At 41.6% G+C, this 19,511-nt stretch overlaps 1 protein-coding gene across 6 annotated transcripts in view; it reads right to left on the bottom strand.

The window, feature by feature from the left end:
* LAMA2 (laminin subunit alpha 2) overlaps positions 1-19,511 on the bottom strand; it is a 1,237,914-nt gene that overhangs the window by 307,831 nt on the left and 910,572 nt on the right. For all 6 annotated transcript variants that reach the window (XM_077486899.1, XM_077486900.1, XM_077486895.1 and 3 more), the window contains one exon: positions 8,139-8,225. In XM_077486899.1, the coding sequence (XP_077343025.1) occupies positions 8,139-8,225 (87 nt within the window). The remainder of the gene's footprint in view (positions 1-8,138; positions 8,226-19,511) is intronic.

Below are 19,511 nucleotides of genomic sequence, written 5' to 3' on the forward strand. Positions count from 1 at the left end.
GCACTTTTTTTATTTATGAATTCTACAAACTGAAAATATTCTTTAAAAGTCAAGCAATTGGTCTGTGATCTTATTGAGAATGACAGCCCTAGATTATCTCAACCTAAATAGTTTTTAGGCATTGAAGTATTCATTTTCAATGTTTCATTATATACATTTTTGGAACAAAAGTACTGTATTTGAGTACATTTTAGTCCCCAGCAATATTAGCCATTGGCTTTTCCGTTGCACTTGTGTACTTTTTATTCAAAAAAGAGAAAAAAAATAGCTTTTTAAAACTAACACTAAATAGGTTAATACAAAACCCTGACCTAATCTTCTACCTCAAACTCCCACCTTATCCTTATTAAAGATGAGAAAATCTATCTGCTCAATACATGAATAGTTTTGTGAATCTTGCTTTAAGTTTGTGGTGAACCATATTGAAGTTTATGAGTGGTGAATACTTTTGTTTAGTTCTGGCTATATGTAGTACAGCAAACCTTTGTCAAAAAAAGTCATGGGAAGCCAGGCACTGCAATAGGGGACAAATGCAAACATGAAAAAAACAAAAACAAAAACGCAAAGCATCTATCCTTACACAGACTTATTAGCTCTCCCTAATGCCTAGTACACACTGTAATTGTTTTTTCGCCCGACCCAGAGGGTTTGTTCAGAGATATCCCCACTGAGCTATAGTGATCTGACGGGGGATTGCCTCCAAAAAAAGCAATAATAACAAGACAGGTTTGCCAACAGTCCTCTTCTCTACCTCAAAAAACAAAAAAAAGTTTAGCTTTATTTTGGGCAGCAAGTAGGCACAATGACCTCACATACTTTCCACTTCATGCTTGTACAACCTATTATATTTCATACACAGAACAAGTATAACCCTTTATTCTGTCAGTTCTGCCTGACCAAATTCATAGAGGTGTGCAGCCTCTGTAACATTACCGTAATTGTTTGAGCTGACATGATGTGCTAAAACAGCAGTTATGAGACTTGGGCGCTCCTAATAATGTTCCATAAGACAGCATACTTGGTGTATTTAACAGTAAAGGCATATACAAATTTCTTTATATTGTAAGAATTGCCATGAATGAATATTACAAGCACCACATTCCTAGAATGAATGTGACAAAGAACAGGTAAGGAAAAATGAGGCTTTTAAGGTTCTTATAGCTGCAGAAATAAACATGACTGAATACAGTATTACAATCCCATATCATTTATTGCATTAAATATAGTAAAATCAAGCTAAAAATAAAATTATGTATCAAAACTTCATGAATTCAATTATAACACTGGCAGAGGTGGTACCAGGTGGGTGCTTCAACACCTCCATGAATTCTCCCAGCTTCCCCTATTGGCAGACCATAAATGTTAAGTGATGCTCTAGCCTGTTGAGCAGCCCTGTGACTTCACTCATTATAACTTGTGTTCCTTCTCCTGCGGGCTGCCCAGTCAGAATCCAATACACTGATCATTTTGCTGTCAGCTCTCCATGTCCTTTCTCCTACCGGTGGCTGCAAGCCCGCCCCTCTCAGTCTCGGCTCAGCCACACCTTCTCCTCATGTGTAGCCCAGAGTCTGCACTGAAGTTCAGGGGGATCTATAATGCTATGGTGGCTGCATGGGGGTAGAACTTTGTGTAATCCTTGCAGTGCTACAGACTCCACCTCCTACATGCAGTCACCATAGTGCTATAGCCTCTTGCTGGGAATTGGAAGACCTTGAAGCACCCTTTAGGATTGGAGAGGGTGGGGATTTGACACAAACAATAGGGCTGACTTTAGTGAAAGCAATGATTGGAGTAATTTCAGTTGCTGATGGCAAAGATGTAGGTAGGATTGTAGATGCTAATATAGCCAACAAACTGTAATGCAAGCATTTTAAGCTCAGATGTCAAGACTTGGGGTGACTGTACACTACACAATCTGAATATACACTCGCCTTTAAAGCTACCAAAAAATATATACTGCATTGAAAGGTCCTGCTTACTTTATACAAATGCATTGCACTGGTTAGGTGTGTCTTCATATTATATTGTTTTGCTAAGCCTAAAGGCGATTGTACAACCAAATCGTCTCACGGGAGGAAGAATGGGGATGCTAATGTAAACAAGCATCTCCCTGTTCTACCTAATGACAGTGTCACTGATCTCTGTTCCCTGTGATTGGGAGCAGAGATCAGTGACGTGTCACATGTAGCCACGCCCCCCCCCCCACAGTTAGAAACATGCCCCAGGACACACTTAACCCTTACCCTGCCCCCTAGTGGTTAACCACTTCACTGCCAGTGTCATTTACAAAGGAATCAGTGCATTTGTATAGCACTGATTGCTGTATAAATGACAATGGTCCCAAAAATGTGTCAAAAATCCACCATAATGTCACAGTCATGATAAAAATCGCAGATCGCCACCATTACTAGTAAAAAATATATAAATAAAAATGGCATAAAACTATCCCCTATTTTGTAAATGCTATAACTTTTGCGCAAACCAATCAATAAACGCTTTTTGCATTTTTTTTTATTTTTTTACCAAAAATATGTAGAAAAATAAGTATCGGCCTAAACTGTGGAAATTTATTTTTTTTTATATATTTTTGTGTGATATTTATTATAGCAAAATGTAAACAATAATGCGTTTTTTTCAAAATTGCTCTTTTTTTGTTTATAGCGCAAAAAATAAAAAACGCTGGGGTGGTGAAATACCACCAAAAGAAAGATCTATTTGTGGGATGTCACACAACCGCACAATTGTCAGTTAAAGCGATGCAGTGCCGAATCGCAAAAAGTGCTCTGGTCAGGAAAGGGGTAAAATCTTCCGGGGCTGAAGCAGTTAAAGCTGGCTTTTAGCTTAAATGTCATGTAATGCTGCTCGCTTCCTCGCCCTCCTTTCTTAGAAATGCAAATTATCTTTTGGTGTGCAGAGAAGTATATGTTGTGTTCTATTTATTTATTTTTTTATTATATTTTGTCTCAAATTGTGTGTCTTAAAGCAGAACTAAAGTTCTGCTGTTACATGCTGTGAGCAGACAGGCTTTTTACTGCAAAAGAAACATGCATTGTCTAATCTTCAAAAAAACGACACCTACCTGCTTACTCACAATGATCCCCAGAATGTAAACTGAGCTGCGCAGGTACAGCTGAGCATACAGCGTCTGGCTGGGATTACTAGCTCATGCATATGTGCCAGACAATGTAGATGGTCAGAAACCAACACACAGAAAAAGATGCTGGCGCCAGCAAAGGACCTTTAGAAAGGTGAGTATTGATCCCTTTAGTTACGCTTTAATGAGGAAGTAAACTACCCTTGTTTGTTTGTACATATAGGTAAGCCTATAATAAGGCTTACATATAGGTACTGTAAATATTTCCTAAATGGTGCAAGTTTAGGAGATATTTACAGTACCTTTAGGTTAGCTTTATTATAGGCTTACCTATAGGTACAAACAAACACTTTACTGTATATTTACTGTATACACTATTACGCTATCGGCGCATGTGCTCCGAAGGAACGGCCGCTCGTGCCGTTCCTTCAGGGCCTGTGCCATGACCGGCGGCTCCCGCATGCAGTGATGTTATTGTGGCTCCCAACAATCACAGCGGTGGAGCCCATGAACCCTGCAAACCTGGAAGAAAAACCGGGGAAGATGTCGGCCATGTCAGCAGTGTATGGGTGCTGCTGCAGGGCTTCATTCTAAGGTAAGTATTTCATAATGAGCTAGTATGTGATGCATACTAGCTTATTATGCATTTTTCTTACAGGTTTTCTTTTGTTTATTTATGGGGGTTTACAACCTCTTTAATATTAAAGTGGAACTAAAGTCTTCTAATTAAAAAACTGTGAGCAGGCAGGTTTTATTGCAGAAAAGACATGCAATGTCTCTTCTTCTATAAAATAAACCTACCTGCCTGCTTACAGTTCTCTTTGGAGTTTACATTTTGGCACACATCCAGTGTGCCAGGATGACAGAATTTCTTTAATAAGCGCAGGAGCAATGTCACCCTGCGCTGACCAATGGAGGTGGCTGCAGCCGAACACCCGGAAGAAGCTGGGTACAAGATACCAAAACCGACGAGATACCTTGGACCGTTGAAAGAGAGGTAAGTATTGCAGACTTTAGTTTTGCTTTAAACCCAGTGCTTATAACATAGCAAAGCATTCAATGCAACACAAGCCGTATGCCTTAAAGGGACACTTTTTTTAGTAACACCCCTATGTGTCTGATAGGCAAGGTGCAAAATACATGAAATTATTCCCTTGACACCTTGCGGTTGCTTTTGGAATTTTGTAATATTATTATTGTACTGAGCGTTATTATTGTGCTGGGGATACAATCATGCTAATAGTTATCACTGTGCTGGGTCTATTATTGTGATGCGGTTTCCTATGGTGCTGGGGTTACTATTGTGGCGTGGGTTATTATTGTGCTACAGGTTATTATTGTGCTGTGGATTGTTATTGTCCTTTTTTTGTGCTGCGGGTAATTGGTTGCCCTGACACCTACTGGGGGTTATCGATGGGCATTGTTATTGCTTGCCTTGTCACCCGCTGGGCATTATTGCTTTCCCTGACACATGCTGAGAGTTATCCTAGCTGCCCCTGTCATCAATGCTGAGACTAAATTTTGTTGATATAATCTCTTCAGTGTATGCCCAGGTCCTATTTTGTCTAAACCATAGCAAAGCAAAGGGGCACGCTACAAACCATACATTGTGAGGCAATGTTTTAGACCACGCCTACCTTTTTGGCCACAGCCACAAAACCACAGCTAGTAGCACGTTGTGTGTGCCACGGTATCCTTTCCCTTCACTTTATTATGGGCAGCATACCTCCTTTTTTCTCAATCCCTTTAAAGCTTTACTTTTTACATCGACTGACACCAAATGTAGAACTACGACTTGTTGATTAGCAACGTAAAGGGGCACTGCTTACATTTCGGCCACTGGAACTCTGGGAATGGATTGTGTCTGCATTTCTCATTACACTATGTCCGCTCTCATAACATGGGGTTCAACCACGCATAGACTTAGCTCCTCCACTTAAGCTCCCAGCAAACCACCCCCAAAATAAATTGTTTGAAGCTGCCCCTAAACACCATTCATCTTCAGCATTATACCCACAACATAATTACATATACAGTATACTAGTAATGCCGGCATTTAAAAATGCACAGCAATTGAAAAACTCCAGTGTTACAAAAGAGTAAGTGGGACATCAAAAGATGCTTTATCTCAATGCATTTTGTGGGTTGCACTTCTTTGGAAGATCCTTTTGGTGCTGATGATAGGAAAGATATGCATCATTATAATCACAATACCAACAACATTTATAAACTCACACAGTAAACAGTATCTATCATATGGAAAGTTTTGTTTTTTTACTCACAACTGGTTTGTAGGAAAACGAGTGACTCTACTTAATCACTTAAAGAGCGAGCCTCTTTCTGAGATTTGTTTACAAGTTAAAAACATTTTTTTTTGCTGGAAAATTACTTCTAACCCACATTATACATTTGTTTTTCTAACACCCTAGAGAATAAAATGGCGGTCATTGCAATACTTTCTGTCACACCGTATTTGCGCAGCAGTCTTACAAATGCACTTTATTTGGAAAAAATACACTTTTTTAAATAAAAAAATAAGACAACAGTAAAGTTATCCCATGTTTTTATATTGTGAAATATAATGTTACACTTAGTAAATTCATGCTTCAAAATTGTGCCTACTCGTGGAATGGCGACATACTTTTACCCCTAAAAATCTCCATAGGTAACATTTAAAAAATTCTACAGGTTGCAGGTTTTGAGTTAGAGAGGAGGTCTAGAGATAGAATTATTACTCAACCGATTGCGGCAACACCTCACATGTGTGGTTTGAACACCGTTTTCATATGCGGTCGCTACTCAAGTATGCGGTCGCTTGTGCATGCAAGCTCTTTGGGACGGGGTGAATTTAAAATTTTTATTTCTTTTTCTTATTTATTTTACCTTTTATTTTTTATATTTACACAGTTTTTTTTTTTTATTGTCACTTTTATTCCTATTACAATGAATGTAAACATCCCTTGTAATAGAAAAAAAGCATGACAGGACCACTTAAATATGAGATCTGGAATCAAAAAGACCTCAGATCTCATAGTTACACTAAAATGCAATAATAAAAAATAAAATTGTCATTTAAAAAAATCATTTAAAAAAAATGGTCCTTTAAGAGCTGTGGACGGAAGTGACGTTTTGATGTCTCCTCTGCCCTGCATTGTTATTGAGACGGGTGGGGGCCATCTTCCCCTAACTTATCTCCATACCTAACAGGAGACAGGACATGATCGCCTCCACCACTGCCGATGGCTCCGGTAAGCAGCGAAGGGCACCGGATCACGGCGGGAGGGGGGCCCTCTCCCGCCACCAATAAAAGTGATCTCGTGGTGAATCCACTTTTATTTTGTAGCGGACCGCTGCTGCCATAACAACAATATCCTCCTTAAAACAGCCGATGTAAAACTGAGGCAGGCGGTCCGTAAGTGGTTAATCATGGAATGAGGGGGGACTGCACACATCCAGGTCATCAAAATTAGTCCTGACATTAGTATACCAAACCAGGAGTTTACCAAAAATACACATAAATGGACCAATATGATTCCTGGCCCATGACTCCTCCATTTTAAATCCTATTTGAGGTATGAGTTCCTTGTTTTCCAGCAATATTATACTCTTTTATTCCCCTTATTTTGTGCTATGGATATTGGCCCATTTATGTATATTTTTGGTAACCTCCTGGTTTGGTATACTCATTTCAGAAATACTTTTGATGCCCTGGGTGTGTAAGCCCCCTCATGTGGATTCACCTCTACTGGGTGTCACGGCCCTTGGATATAGTTATATTTGCCCCAATTCCATGATTAAGTAGAGTCACTCATTTAACATACAAATCCGTTTATTTTTCTGTCATCAGCACCAAAATCAGAATACTTAATTTAATGAATTTATTAATGAATTATTAGAGGATCTACTGAAGAAATGCAACCCACAAAACATGTTGAGATACAGCATCCTTTGTTGTCCTGCTATGCTGTAACACGGAGTTATTCTATTGCATGTATTTTTTTATGCTCAAATTGATACATATTTTTATTTTTAGCCACATTTTATTATTTTTAATGCAATAAAAATATACAATATTACATTTTAATATTTTAATATTGTAGTCATTCATGTTCATTACTGAGGCTATAAGCACCTCAAACATCCCACATTTCCTTACCTGTTCTTTTTCACAATTTTGTTTATACTAACATTTCAAGGCTTAAAGCAAAACAGGTTCTTATATAAAGTAAGACTCGTATCCACATATGTTTTACCTTTGACAGTTATAATTCCACAAGACAATCATTCTCTACATATGAGTGAGAATAATACTACATCCAAATGTAAGATTATATGTAAACTGTGTAGATTGTACTTTCCTGGAAGATGGATGATGGCTTGAAGATTTATTAAAATATTTATATAATCTTATCAAAAAATGTCCATTGTATTTGAAAATTAAAGTGGTTCTTAAGTCTGTAAGTTTTTTTTACCTTTATGCATTCTATGCATTAAGATATAAAAACCTTCAATGTGCTGCTGCCCCCCACCCCCTTATACTTACCGGAGCCTGATCTTGATCAAGCGATGTGCACAAGTACAGAGGCTGCCTCTGCTATCTCTCAGTGTGGCTCAGAGACAGCAGCAGGAGATATGGTTCCTGCTGCTTTCAATCGTGGCCAATGAGGAGGAAACGGCGCAGCTTGCTATGGGGACACTCAGCTGGAGGGAGGAGCCAGGAGTGCCAGCATAGGATCCGAGAAGAGGAAGATTGAGGCTGCTCTGTGCAAAACTATTGCACAAAGCAGATAAGTATGACATATTTCCTATTAAAAAAATAAAAAACAAAGTTTTACAATCGCTTTAATACATTTACATCAAGCTGGATGCTGGGTGATACTAAATCTACAACAGATTCAATGTAATGGATCTTTTCAAATTTTAATACATCACATATTGTCAGATGCTAAGACACAATGTATACTTCAGAGCTAAATGCATAGCATTGTGCACCAACTTATAATCTCCACTTTACTTTATCATTATTATTTGTTTCCTATTTTACCTTTCACAGTATTGGCCTTCATATCCTGGAGAGCATTCTGTACATCTGTAATCATTAGTTCCTTGCATGATACATGTGGGGCTGAAACTAGAAAACAATGTCATGGGTTACAAAATGAGAAACATTATTAGTTGTGAGAAAAGTAAAGAAATAATGGTAACATGCTGACATCAGTCAAACCCTTGCATATTTGACTTGACAATGTATTTAGTAAAGGAGGGCATAATTAAACTTTATTAAAGTGTCACAGAATTAAACGTTAATGTTCTACAGCACACTGTGATATAGAGTAGTGTATCACAACATGATGCACTATGTATAAATACAGCATGTCCTATTTTGTTAGTTCACACCAATACAGCACATTGATGTAAACCGAACTCTTACAACTTGCTTTGTCTATGCATTGGGCTGCCGTGGGCAAAGCTGTCCAATGCATATAGTGTGGGTGAGCCCTTAGGATGGCATACTCATTTGCATATTAAATTTTTTTAAGGCAAAATATATACTTAAAACAATGCAAGTCAGGCCTACTTAAAAGAGCCAAACATCTTTTCATACATAGAAAGGATGAACCACCGCTCCAAGGTAATCCTCGAGGACTGAAGCTCTGTCTCCTATTGATGAGCCCCAGGTGCTGACCATTACACACACACTGAGCAATCAAGCAGGACAAAACTCTGGATAGCCGCACACTGGAAAAAGACTTGAAATCCCATCTTTAATTGAAACAACGTGAGTCACATCAAAACAGAAATAAAAAAATCCACAGCAAAAGGAATAACAGTGTACAGGAAACTGACGTGTTTCGCACCGCAATCAGTGCTTACTCATAGTACAGCCGTGCCTGAAGCATGGCGAGCGAAGTGTGGCGAGCGAAGCGAGCCTGTGAGGGGCCCTGTTACTATGTGCTACCGTATGTCCACTTGGATGGTGGGGCTTGAGAATTTCAGAATCTCCTTGTCCTCGGGCCGGACACTATCCGATGGCCAGACAGTTTTTGTCAGAACACCAGTATACATGTCTATTCTGCACATGGTACGGACAAGTCCTGTGGGATCCATGCCTGGTTCATTTTATTGAACATGAGCTTGTCCACATTGGCTCTGGACAAGTGGCTGCGCTTGTCTGTGATAATGCCCCCTGCCGTGCTAAATACGTTCAGATAATACACTGGCTGCAGGGCAGGCTGGCACCTCCAAGGCGTAAAGGGCAAGCTCAGGCCATGTGCCCAATTTGGAGACCCAGAAGTTGAAGGGGGTAGACCCGTCATTCAGTACATGTAAGCGTGTGCACACATACTGTTCCACCATGTTGGTGAAATGCTGCCTCCTGCTAAGACGTTCCATCTCAGCTGGTGGTGCTGGTTCTTGTGGCGTGCTAACAAAGCTTTTCCACATTCCGGCCATGCTAACCCTGCCTTCTAAAGGTGCTGGCGGTGCCCCGGCTGTGTTGGTGACCTCTTCCTCCTCCTCTGCCTTCGCCTTGTGCTTCCATCGTACCCCCGCTGTCAGGTGGGAATGCCACCAGCAGCGTGTCTACCAACGTGCGCTTGTACTTGCGCATCTTGCGATCACGCTCGAGTGAGGGATTTAAGGACGGTACATTGTCCTTGTAACGGGGATCCAGCAGGGTGGCCACCCAGTAATCAGCACCCGTTAGAATGTGGGAAACTTGTTGCCGAGACACTGCAGCATGTAATCGCTCATGTGTACCAGGCTGCCCAGAGGCAACGAAAAGCTGTCCTCTGTGGGAGGTGTATCGTTTGTGTCCTCTGTATCCCACCAGCAATGCACTAGTGATGGCCATGAGCTGGTCTGGGTGCCACTCTGCTGTGAACATGGTTCCTCCTCCTCCATCTCCTCCTCCTCATCCTCCACCTCATCATCCTTCAGAACTGTGCCCTTGCTGCCGGACAATTGTGTACCTGGTGTTTGTTGGTGCAGTAACCCACCCTCATAGCCACTTGTAAATGACTGCCCTGAAAGCCTTGCAAATGATCCCTATTCCTCCTCCTCCTCCTCCTCCTGTGCCACATCCTCTTCCATCATCACCTGAAGCGTATTTTCAAGGAGGCATAGAACTGGGATAGTAACGCTGAGAACGGCATCATCGGCACTGGCCATGTTGGTGGAGTATTCAAAACAGCGCAACACTGCACACAGGTCTCGCATGGAGGCCCAGTTATTGGTGGTGAAGTGATGCTGTTCCGCAGAGTGACTCTAGCGTGCGTGCTGCGGCAGAAAATCCACTATCGTCTGCTGCTGCTCGCACAGTCTGGCCAGCATGTGCAAGGTGGAGTTCTACCTTGTGGGCACGTCACATATGAGGCGGTGAGCGGGAAGGCCAAAGTTACGCTGCAGCGCTGAGAGGTGAGCAGCAGCAGGGTGAGAACGCCGAAAGTGCGCACAGATGGCCCGCACTTTCTGCAGCAGCTCTGGCATATGGGGGTAATTTTTAAGGAACCTCTGGACCACCAAGTTCAACACATGCGCCAAGCAAGGGATGTGCGTCAAAACGGCTAGGTCCAGAGCTGCTATGAGATTTTGCCCATTATCGCACACCACCATCCCGGGCTTGAGGCTCACTGCCACCTACCACTCATTGCTCTGTTGTTCCATGTCCCTCCACAACTCCTGCGCGGTGTGGGATTTTTCCCCCAAACGGGAAAGTTTTAAAACGGCCTGCTGTCGTTTACCCCTGGCTGTGCTGAAGTTGGTGGTGAAGGTGTTATGCTGACTGGATGAGGAGGCAGTAGAGGATGAGGAAGCGGAGTAGGAGGAGTTAGCAACAGAAGACAAACTGAAGCGCCCTGCAATCCTCAGTGGTGGAAGGTGGTGGAAGGACATGCGCCAAACTGCTATCTGCCTCAGGCCCAGCCACCACTGCATTTACCCAGTGTGCTGTTAGGGAGATATAATGTCCTTGGTCCACACATCCGTAGTTAGGTGGACCTTGCCACAGATGGCGTTGCGCAGTGCACACTTGATTTTGTCCCCTGCTTGGTTGTGCAAGGAAGGGGTGGCTCGCCTGGAAAAGTAGTGGCAGCTGGGCACGACGTACTGTGGGACAGCCAATGCCATCAGGCTTTTAAAATTCTGCGTCTCCACCAGACGGAATGACAGCATTTCAAAGGCGAGGAATTTTTGAAATGTTGGCATTCAGGGCCAGGGATCGCGGGTGGCTAGGGGGGTACTTCCTCTTCCACTCCAGTGTTTGGGAGATAGAGAGCTGAAGGCTTCCATGGTACATTGTGGAGATGGTTGGTGACCCAGGTGGTAGTGTTGCTGGCAGATCCCCTGTTTGCGGGTTGGCAGGTGCCACTGTCCCTACAGAGGTGGATGAAGAGGACGAGACTGCAGAAGAAGAGGAAGAGGTGCCAACTCTGATCTTTCATCAGGAGACTGGGTGGGAGACAATGTCAAGGAACTGGAGGCACTGTCAGCAACCCTACTATCTACTATTGCCTGTACTTGTCCTGGCCTCAACATTCGTACAGCCAGATTAGGCCCGACCAAATACCACTGCAGGCTATTCAAAAAAATAGTTTTTGCCCTAAAAAAAATTTTTTGGAATAGCACAATAGAAGAAAAATATATAAATTATGTAACACACACCTCCACATATGCAGAAAACACTGCAAAGTTGTTTTTTTTTGCACTAAATGGGTGTTTTAGCAATAGCAGAATACACCCAGAGTATGTAAACATGTATCTTAGAGCTGCAGAAATGGCGAAAATGCTATTTAAAAAAAATGTCTTTGCCCTAAAAAAAACCTTTTTAATAGCACAATAGAAGAAAAATATATAAATTATGTAACACACACCTCCACATATGCAGAAAACACTGCAAAGTTTTTTTTTTTTGCCCTAAATGGGTGTTTTTGCAATAGCAGAGTATGTACAGGGTGTATGTCACAGTAACATATGCAGTGCTGTGCACTGAGCTTGCAGATAAAAGTTATATTTTCTCTGGCACTGTGCTCATGGCAGTGTAAAAAGACTGTGCACTGCAACCCAACCAGGTAAATCTGTGTAGATCGCTGAATTATTAGAATAGATTTCTGAATCTGGACTCCTAGATAATTCTCTCTCCCTCAAAGCACCAACAGGAACCTTGCCCTACACTGTCTATCTTTTCTCTCAGTGCAGAGTAAAATCGCTGAATAATTTGAATAGATTTCAGAATCAGGACTCCTATGTTATTCTCTCCCTAACAGCAGCAGCAGCAGCCAGGAACCTTTCCCTGCACTGTCTAAAGCAGAGTGACATGCTGTGCTGTATGACTCTAGCTTAAACAGAGGCTGGGTCACATGCTGCACTGGCCAATCACAGCCATGCCATTAGTAGTCTGTGATGGCGTCTAAGGGCACACAAATTTTAATTAAACTCGCTACTATTGTTCTTTGGAAATTCAGATATATCTGAATCCCCAAATAACCAAAAATCTGTCCGAATTTAGATTTGGACCAAAACGAATAGCACAGACAATTTCATGGGGCAGATGGTAAATGCACCAACAAGAAACAATGTGTTACTGCTAGACCTACTGATTACTAACAATACAGACCTAATTGCGTATGTAGAAATATGGGGCAACTTAGGAAACTAGGGACCATGGGTCAATTAGTTTCAGCATAAATAGGAAACACAAGGGTAATACATGTATACTAAATTTCAAAAGAACCAACTTCCCTGCTCTCTTTGCTAGACAATATTAAATGGGATAATATCCTAGGCACAAAGAACAACAAGATTGTTCATATTTCTTATGGTCAGTTTACTGACTGGTATAGTACCAGCTTAGAAAAGCCAACATGGCACCAATATTTAAAAAAGGGCTGAGATATATCCCTGAGAATTACAGGCCAGTTAGCCTAACAGCAATAGTCTGCAAGCTATTGGAGTTGATGATAAGAGAATATATACAAGATTTTAGTAATGTAAACGTTAGTAGTAATCAGCATGGATTCATAAAGAATCATTCTTGCCAGAGCATCTATTAACCTTCTACCAAGAAGTGAGCTGCCATCTAGATAAAGGAAGGCCTGTAGACCGGTGTATCTGGTTTTGCAAAGGCATTTGATACAGTTTCCCACAAATGTTTACTGTACAAACTGAGGTCTGTAGGCATGGACCATAGGGTGAGTACCTGGATTGGAAACTGGTTACGGGGGGAGCCCAAAGGGTAGTTATAAATGGCAAGTACCCAGAATGTTTTAGTGTGGAAAATGGGTCCCCCGAGGATCTGTTCTGGGACCAATCCTGTTTATATTATTCATAAATGATCTAGAGCAGTGATTCTCAACCAGGGTTCCGTGAAACCCTAGGGTTCCTCCAGAGGTTGCTAGGGGTTCCTTCAGCATTGGCCATTTCTGCCTCTCAGATAAGTTCCCACTGGCACAATTGATCTTTTTAGCTATCTGTAAGGAGGTAATTCTTCCCAGTGACCAAGTGTAAGGACCATTCTTCCCACTGACCATCACACTAATGTATCATGAGTTGTAGATTTCTAATTTGTAGCAGGGGTTCCCTAGTGACTGGAGAACTATTTCAAGGGTTCCTCTGTGTTGAAAAGGTTGAGAAAGGCTGATCTAGAGGATGGGATAAACAGCTCAATCTCAGTATTTGCATATGATAAAAAGTTAAGCAGGGCAATAACGTCTACGCATGATGTGGAAACCTTACAAGAATAGCTAAACAAAATTAGACATGTGAAATTTGTTTAGCTCTGAATTAGTTTTTTAATGAATTTTGACAAATTCGTTAATTCAGAATTTCCAAATTTTAAAATTTCAGAAATTTCAGAATTTCCGATTTTCAAAATTTTCCGAATTTCGAATTTTCGGATTTCCGAATTTATGAATTTTCTGAATTTCGGATTTTCGGATTTCCGAGTTTTAGAATTTTCGGATTTCCGAGTTTTCGAATTTCCGAATTTCGGATTTCCGAATTTCGGAAAAAGAAAGAAAATCTGTTTAATCCTAAATAAAAACGAACTATTAAATGATAGGTATTCCCTTTAAAATTTGTCTAACCAAAATGGAACGTATCGATCTAATAATAATAAAACCTTTTTATTATTATTAATTATTTATTATTAATTATTTATTATTAATTTGTTGTCATCTCTTCGGGGTCCAGCGATGGCTGGTCTGATCCAGCGATGGGTGATCTCTCCCTCCAGTGCAGCGCATCCATCCTCTGTCTCCACTGGCGGAGACACTGCGGGGATCCCAGCAGCCTGACATTTCTTATACTGTCACCTGACCCCCGCCCCCTCTGACGCAAGTGGGAAAGTCTGGCTTCCCCAATGACGTATAGGTGACCCCGCCCCCTCTGATGTAATGGAAAACTGTGCTGTAGGGAGAGATCACCCGTCGCTGGATCAGATCAGCCATCACTGGACCCCAGGGAGATGATTATCCGTTGCTGGATTGCAAGAGTGGATTACCACCGCTGGAATCTTTTTAATTTTTTTTATTTTTAATAAAGAAAGGGTGTGTGTCTTTTTTAACATTCTTTTACACTTTCTTTGTGAAATGGTAGGGGTACTTTTGTACCCCCTTACCATTTCAAATGGGGGGCGCCAGTTAAAGGGGGCTTCCAGATTCTGATAAGCCACCCGCACGTAGACCCCCACAACCACCGGCCAGGGTTGTGGGGGTGAGGCCCTTGTCCTCATCAACATAGGGACAAGGTGCTTTGAGGGGTCATAGACCTTTAAAGCATACTCCCAATGTTGAGGGCATGTGGCCTGGTATGGTTCAGGAGGGGGGGCGCTCTCTTGCCCCCCCTATTTTCCTGTGGCCTGCCTGGTCGCGTGCTCGGATAAAGGGTCTGGTATGGATTTTTAGGGGGAATCCCACGTATTTTTTTTTAAATTTGACGCAGGGTTCCCCTTAATATCCATACCAGACCTGAAGGGCCTCGTAATTGAGTTTGGGGGAACCCCACACTTTTTTTTTTATCAATGACTTTCAATGACTGTTCTCTTTATTACGGGAGCCGACAATTCATTATAGCCGTGAGTGATTTTAAATTACTTTTTTCCTGCAGAAACGAACATTTGTGCAGAGACAGTTCTAAGCACTGGAAACATGCACCCCTTCACAGGCATACTATAGACACCCCCCAGGTACAAAATTTAAAGGAATATCACACTACAATATTACACGGTTTCACTTTAAGCATTATTAAAATCACTGTTCCCGAAAAATGGCCTTTTTAAAAACTTTTTTTTGCATTAATACATGTCCCCTGGGGCAGGACCCAGGTCCCCAAACACTTTTTAGGACAGTAACTTGCACATTAGCCTTTAAAATTAGCACTTTAGATTTCTCCCATAGACTTGTACAGGGTGTTCCGTGGCTTTTTTTCGAATTTGCCGCGAACACCCCAAATTGTTCACTTTTCGCCGAACAGGCGAACAGGCATTGTCGAGCCGAACATGAGTTTGACTCGAACTCGAATCTCATCCCTACTTGTCAGCATACCTACTTGAAACTTTTAAGAGAAAGAGGCTTCGGCTAGGACCATCTCGGCCTGGATAGTAAAAACTATTCACTGGGCATATAGAGTGGCTGGGAAGGATCCGGAGGTGGTTAGAGCTCTCTCAACCAGGGCGGTGTCTTCTTCTTGGGCGGCATGGGCAGGAGTGTCTCTGGAGACAGTCTTCAAAGCGGCTAGCTGGTCATCACACCATACGTTCTTAAAACTCTACAGGGTGGATCCAGCAGCTCTTTCTTCAGTACAGTTTGGGTGAAAAACTATTCAAGCTTCTATGTCTATTGTCAAATAAAGACTCATTTTGCAGCATTAAACTCTCCCTCTCAAAAGCTCATTATGTATCATACGTATGCTGCCATGTTGGCATCAGGAAAATTGAAAATTTTATCAAGTACAGTACTTATCATAATTTTCCTTTCCTGATGCCAATACATGGCAGCATACAAACCCTCCCTCTGAACTTTGTGCTTTATACGGAGAATGGGGGAGGTAGCTCTTAGTCAAACTTTTATAGAGCTAAACAGGGCCTGTGGGTGGATATAGAGGTAGAGCTATATCAAATGTATGTTGCCATGTTTTGGTGTCACGAAAGGAAAATTACGGTAAGTATTTGATACAATTTTCCATAAAAAAAAAAAAAAATAGCCCTTTTTGAGGGTAGACTTTAGTCTTTCTATTTTATCATGCGGAAGAGTTAACTATTAATAATTATGCACATCTATTACTATAACTGCAAGATAAAATATCAACAGTTTATAATGTTGTGTGATTTTTTCCGATTGTTTGTGTATGGAAAAATCAAAACATATAGGAATCCTTCAGGCATCTGAATCTTGCTTTGTATTGCTAGAACAGTCTGCCTTGTTTTTTCCTTTGATAGTGAAAAAATAATGAGGAGCTGTGTGCATTACAGTCTATGAAGTTGATGGCTCAAGATACACTGAACATTGAAGTCAATTCTGGATGAACAAAGAAAATCGAAAAAGCATTTAAAAGCACTTCAATCGTTAACTCATACCTCTTTGTTTTTGAATGTGGATGGCAGGAAAATTGTTCATAAAAAATGTTTTTTTATTGTTTTCTTAAGCCTTTGCCAAGATGGGCATTTTTGTATACTAAGAGTGTTTTACTTTATGGAGCTACCATAATGTTGAACCATTACTTTTCCTACTGCACGTGGTATAAAAATATTTTAAAGTGTTTCCTTTTTCAAGTAAAATGAGTTGTAAATTAGGAGCACCTGAGTAGCATATTTAAAGAAACTGCTTTGCACTTACCAGACTTTTTTGCAAAGTTGCTATTGCTATAAAAACGAAACCAGTATTACCTACTGTTTTTTTATATTCCAGTTCATGCTGTCTGTTGTCACCTGCTGGATTTTGTGTGTGCATGTTTAGGCCAGATAAGTGCCTCCCTACCCAATTAGTACCTGGGATGAATACCAAAGGCATGATGATTGTCCTGGTTGAGTTGCGGAATGCGAGAATTGCATCCTGTTTCATTTGGGCTGGATATAGTAAATACATTAAATTGTTAAATGTTACAAATGTACCTAATATGTACATTGGCAGACTAAAATGTACTAATTCATTTTCTAGTAAAAATTTGATATGGAACACAGTTCGGGACCTAGTCAGCTGATGTCTTAAAGTGGCCTAGGTTTTAGATTACTTCTGTCCCAAAGAGAAGAGCACAGAGCACTGACAACTTTGTCTATGGCACTGTACATGCACCAGACATTCACAATATTACATGTTTGAAACATATGGACATAAAAAGGGATAACCAATTTATCCACATGCACTTGAAAGGTCTTTATTGGATATTTTGTTAATCATATATCTTATACTACTTTATCACCTCACCTGCTTTTTGACTGTTCTGACCCTGTTCATGTATACATGATCTGGCTTGCAATCTATACTTTGCTGCTGATTAGCTAATCATCCGCCTAGCCAGTGTAATGTAAATCTTGTTTTATCTAATGTAACACTGGGCTGCACCTGTAGCACTGCAAATTGCTCAAGTCAGTATGTATAAATTCTTTCCCTAGCAAACAGATATGTCTTTGTTCGTAAGACGTATAGTGGGGTTGAGAGGTGCATGCACAAAACCAACAGGACAGACATTAAATCCTGAGGCTTTGCATTGCTCGGGGTAAAAACGGACGCTAATCATGGACACCAGACCCTCTGCCTACAGCCTAGCACTGCACCCACAAGCAGGGCCAGTCCCGGGCCTCACGCAATGGTACACAGAGTGGTTTGCTCCAAGGCAAATATGAAAATTAAATCCATCCAGGACATGCTGGCGAGGGCCTCTTCAAAGATAGTGACGGCAGCATCCCCTCAGACTCGCTCCGCACACTCAGCCAAGCAGCACCAGCTCTCCGCTAATGGTGAGTCCAACACAGATGTGAGGATCTCCCCCCTATTTTCCCATACTGATCCAGCACCCACTGACCTCCTCAGACAATTTGAGTGTATGCTTACGAAAGTTGTTAAACAGACCTCACATCACAGATCACATCATGGATAAACTGTCAAGAGAATTCAGGGAGCTAGGACAGAGAACAGCAAACCGAGGTAGATGATCTAGACATACTTAATCATAACCACTCTGAAGAGTTTGAAACCCTCAGAGAATTTGAAACTGCAATCACGTTTGAAATACTGTGAGAATAGGGCCCGGTGGTCCAATATCTACATACGTGGGCTCCCTGAATCCATAACTGATGTGCAATCCACAGTAACAACCATCTTTCAGGAGTTGGCCTCTGCTATACTGATTGACTGCTTAGAGATGGACAGGATCCATGGTGCCTTAGCCCCACGCCAGGCATGCAGACCACCACATGATATTATTACTACACCTGCAGAACACTTGACGATCTCCAAGCAACCCTGCAACAACTTTGACTTGTGCCCCCACTACACCAAGTGAGGGCTCTCGCCATTAGATATGCCTTTTGCTCACCCCTGAAGTCGCAAGCTTCTATGAGAGCTCAAGATCAAGCTAACATGCATAAACGCGGACGCTTTGCATCCTCAGCCCCACAACATTTGGACTCGAAAGACTGAATCTTGTTCTCATCTACCACCCGCCCTCCTGAAGGGCCTGGTATGGATTTTGGGGGGACCCCACGCATTTTTTTTTTACATTTTGGTGAGGGGTTCCCTTTAATATTCATACCAGACCTAAAGGGCCTGGTAATGGACTGGGGAGGGAACCGATGCTGTTTTTTTCAATGACTTGCTGGGATTTGACAATAAACACAGACAGGGGAAAGGATGTCGTCTCTCCTCGTGGAGTCTTTTAGATTCCAGTGAGAGGAGAAAGAACATCTAAACGTGAGTTGCACAACACTACACCACAGAGAGCCAGTACTAGTGCTACTTATCCTTCTGGTGAATTGGCAAGCACCAGCGGCCTAATACACCCTGGTCATAGTCAAATCGGCACTGCAGTATCACGTGGTGATGTGGCGAGTCCCATAAGTGCAGTTCAAGCTGGTGAGGTGGCTAGCACAACTAGTGTCCCGCAGCCACCAAGAAGACAAAGTCAGTTGAGCCCATTGTGGCCTTCCTGATGCATTTTCCAATCCTAATTGAGAGCTCATCACTTCTGCAGCACCCGTATTTCCCCCATTCACTGAACAACCCAGAATTCAGGTGGAAACGGTTGATTTTATGTCACTTGATTTTTTATTCGCTGTTTTTTACAGAAGATCTCTATAGCTCTATTGTGGACCAAAGCAAATTTGGACCAATTCGAATTTAAAACCTTTCTGGGCCTATCCCTCCTCATGGGCATAACTAAAAAGAGTGAGTTGCGGTCATATTCGTCCACTGACCCAATTCACCAT

This window comes from Lithobates pipiens, unplaced genomic scaffold, assembly GCF_037356315.1.
Source record: "Lithobates pipiens isolate NorthernLeopardFrog02 unplaced genomic scaffold, aLitPip1_a1.2 Scaffold_18, whole genome shotgun sequence".
Classification (NCBI taxonomy): Eukaryota; Metazoa; Chordata; class Amphibia; order Anura; family Ranidae; genus Lithobates; species Lithobates pipiens.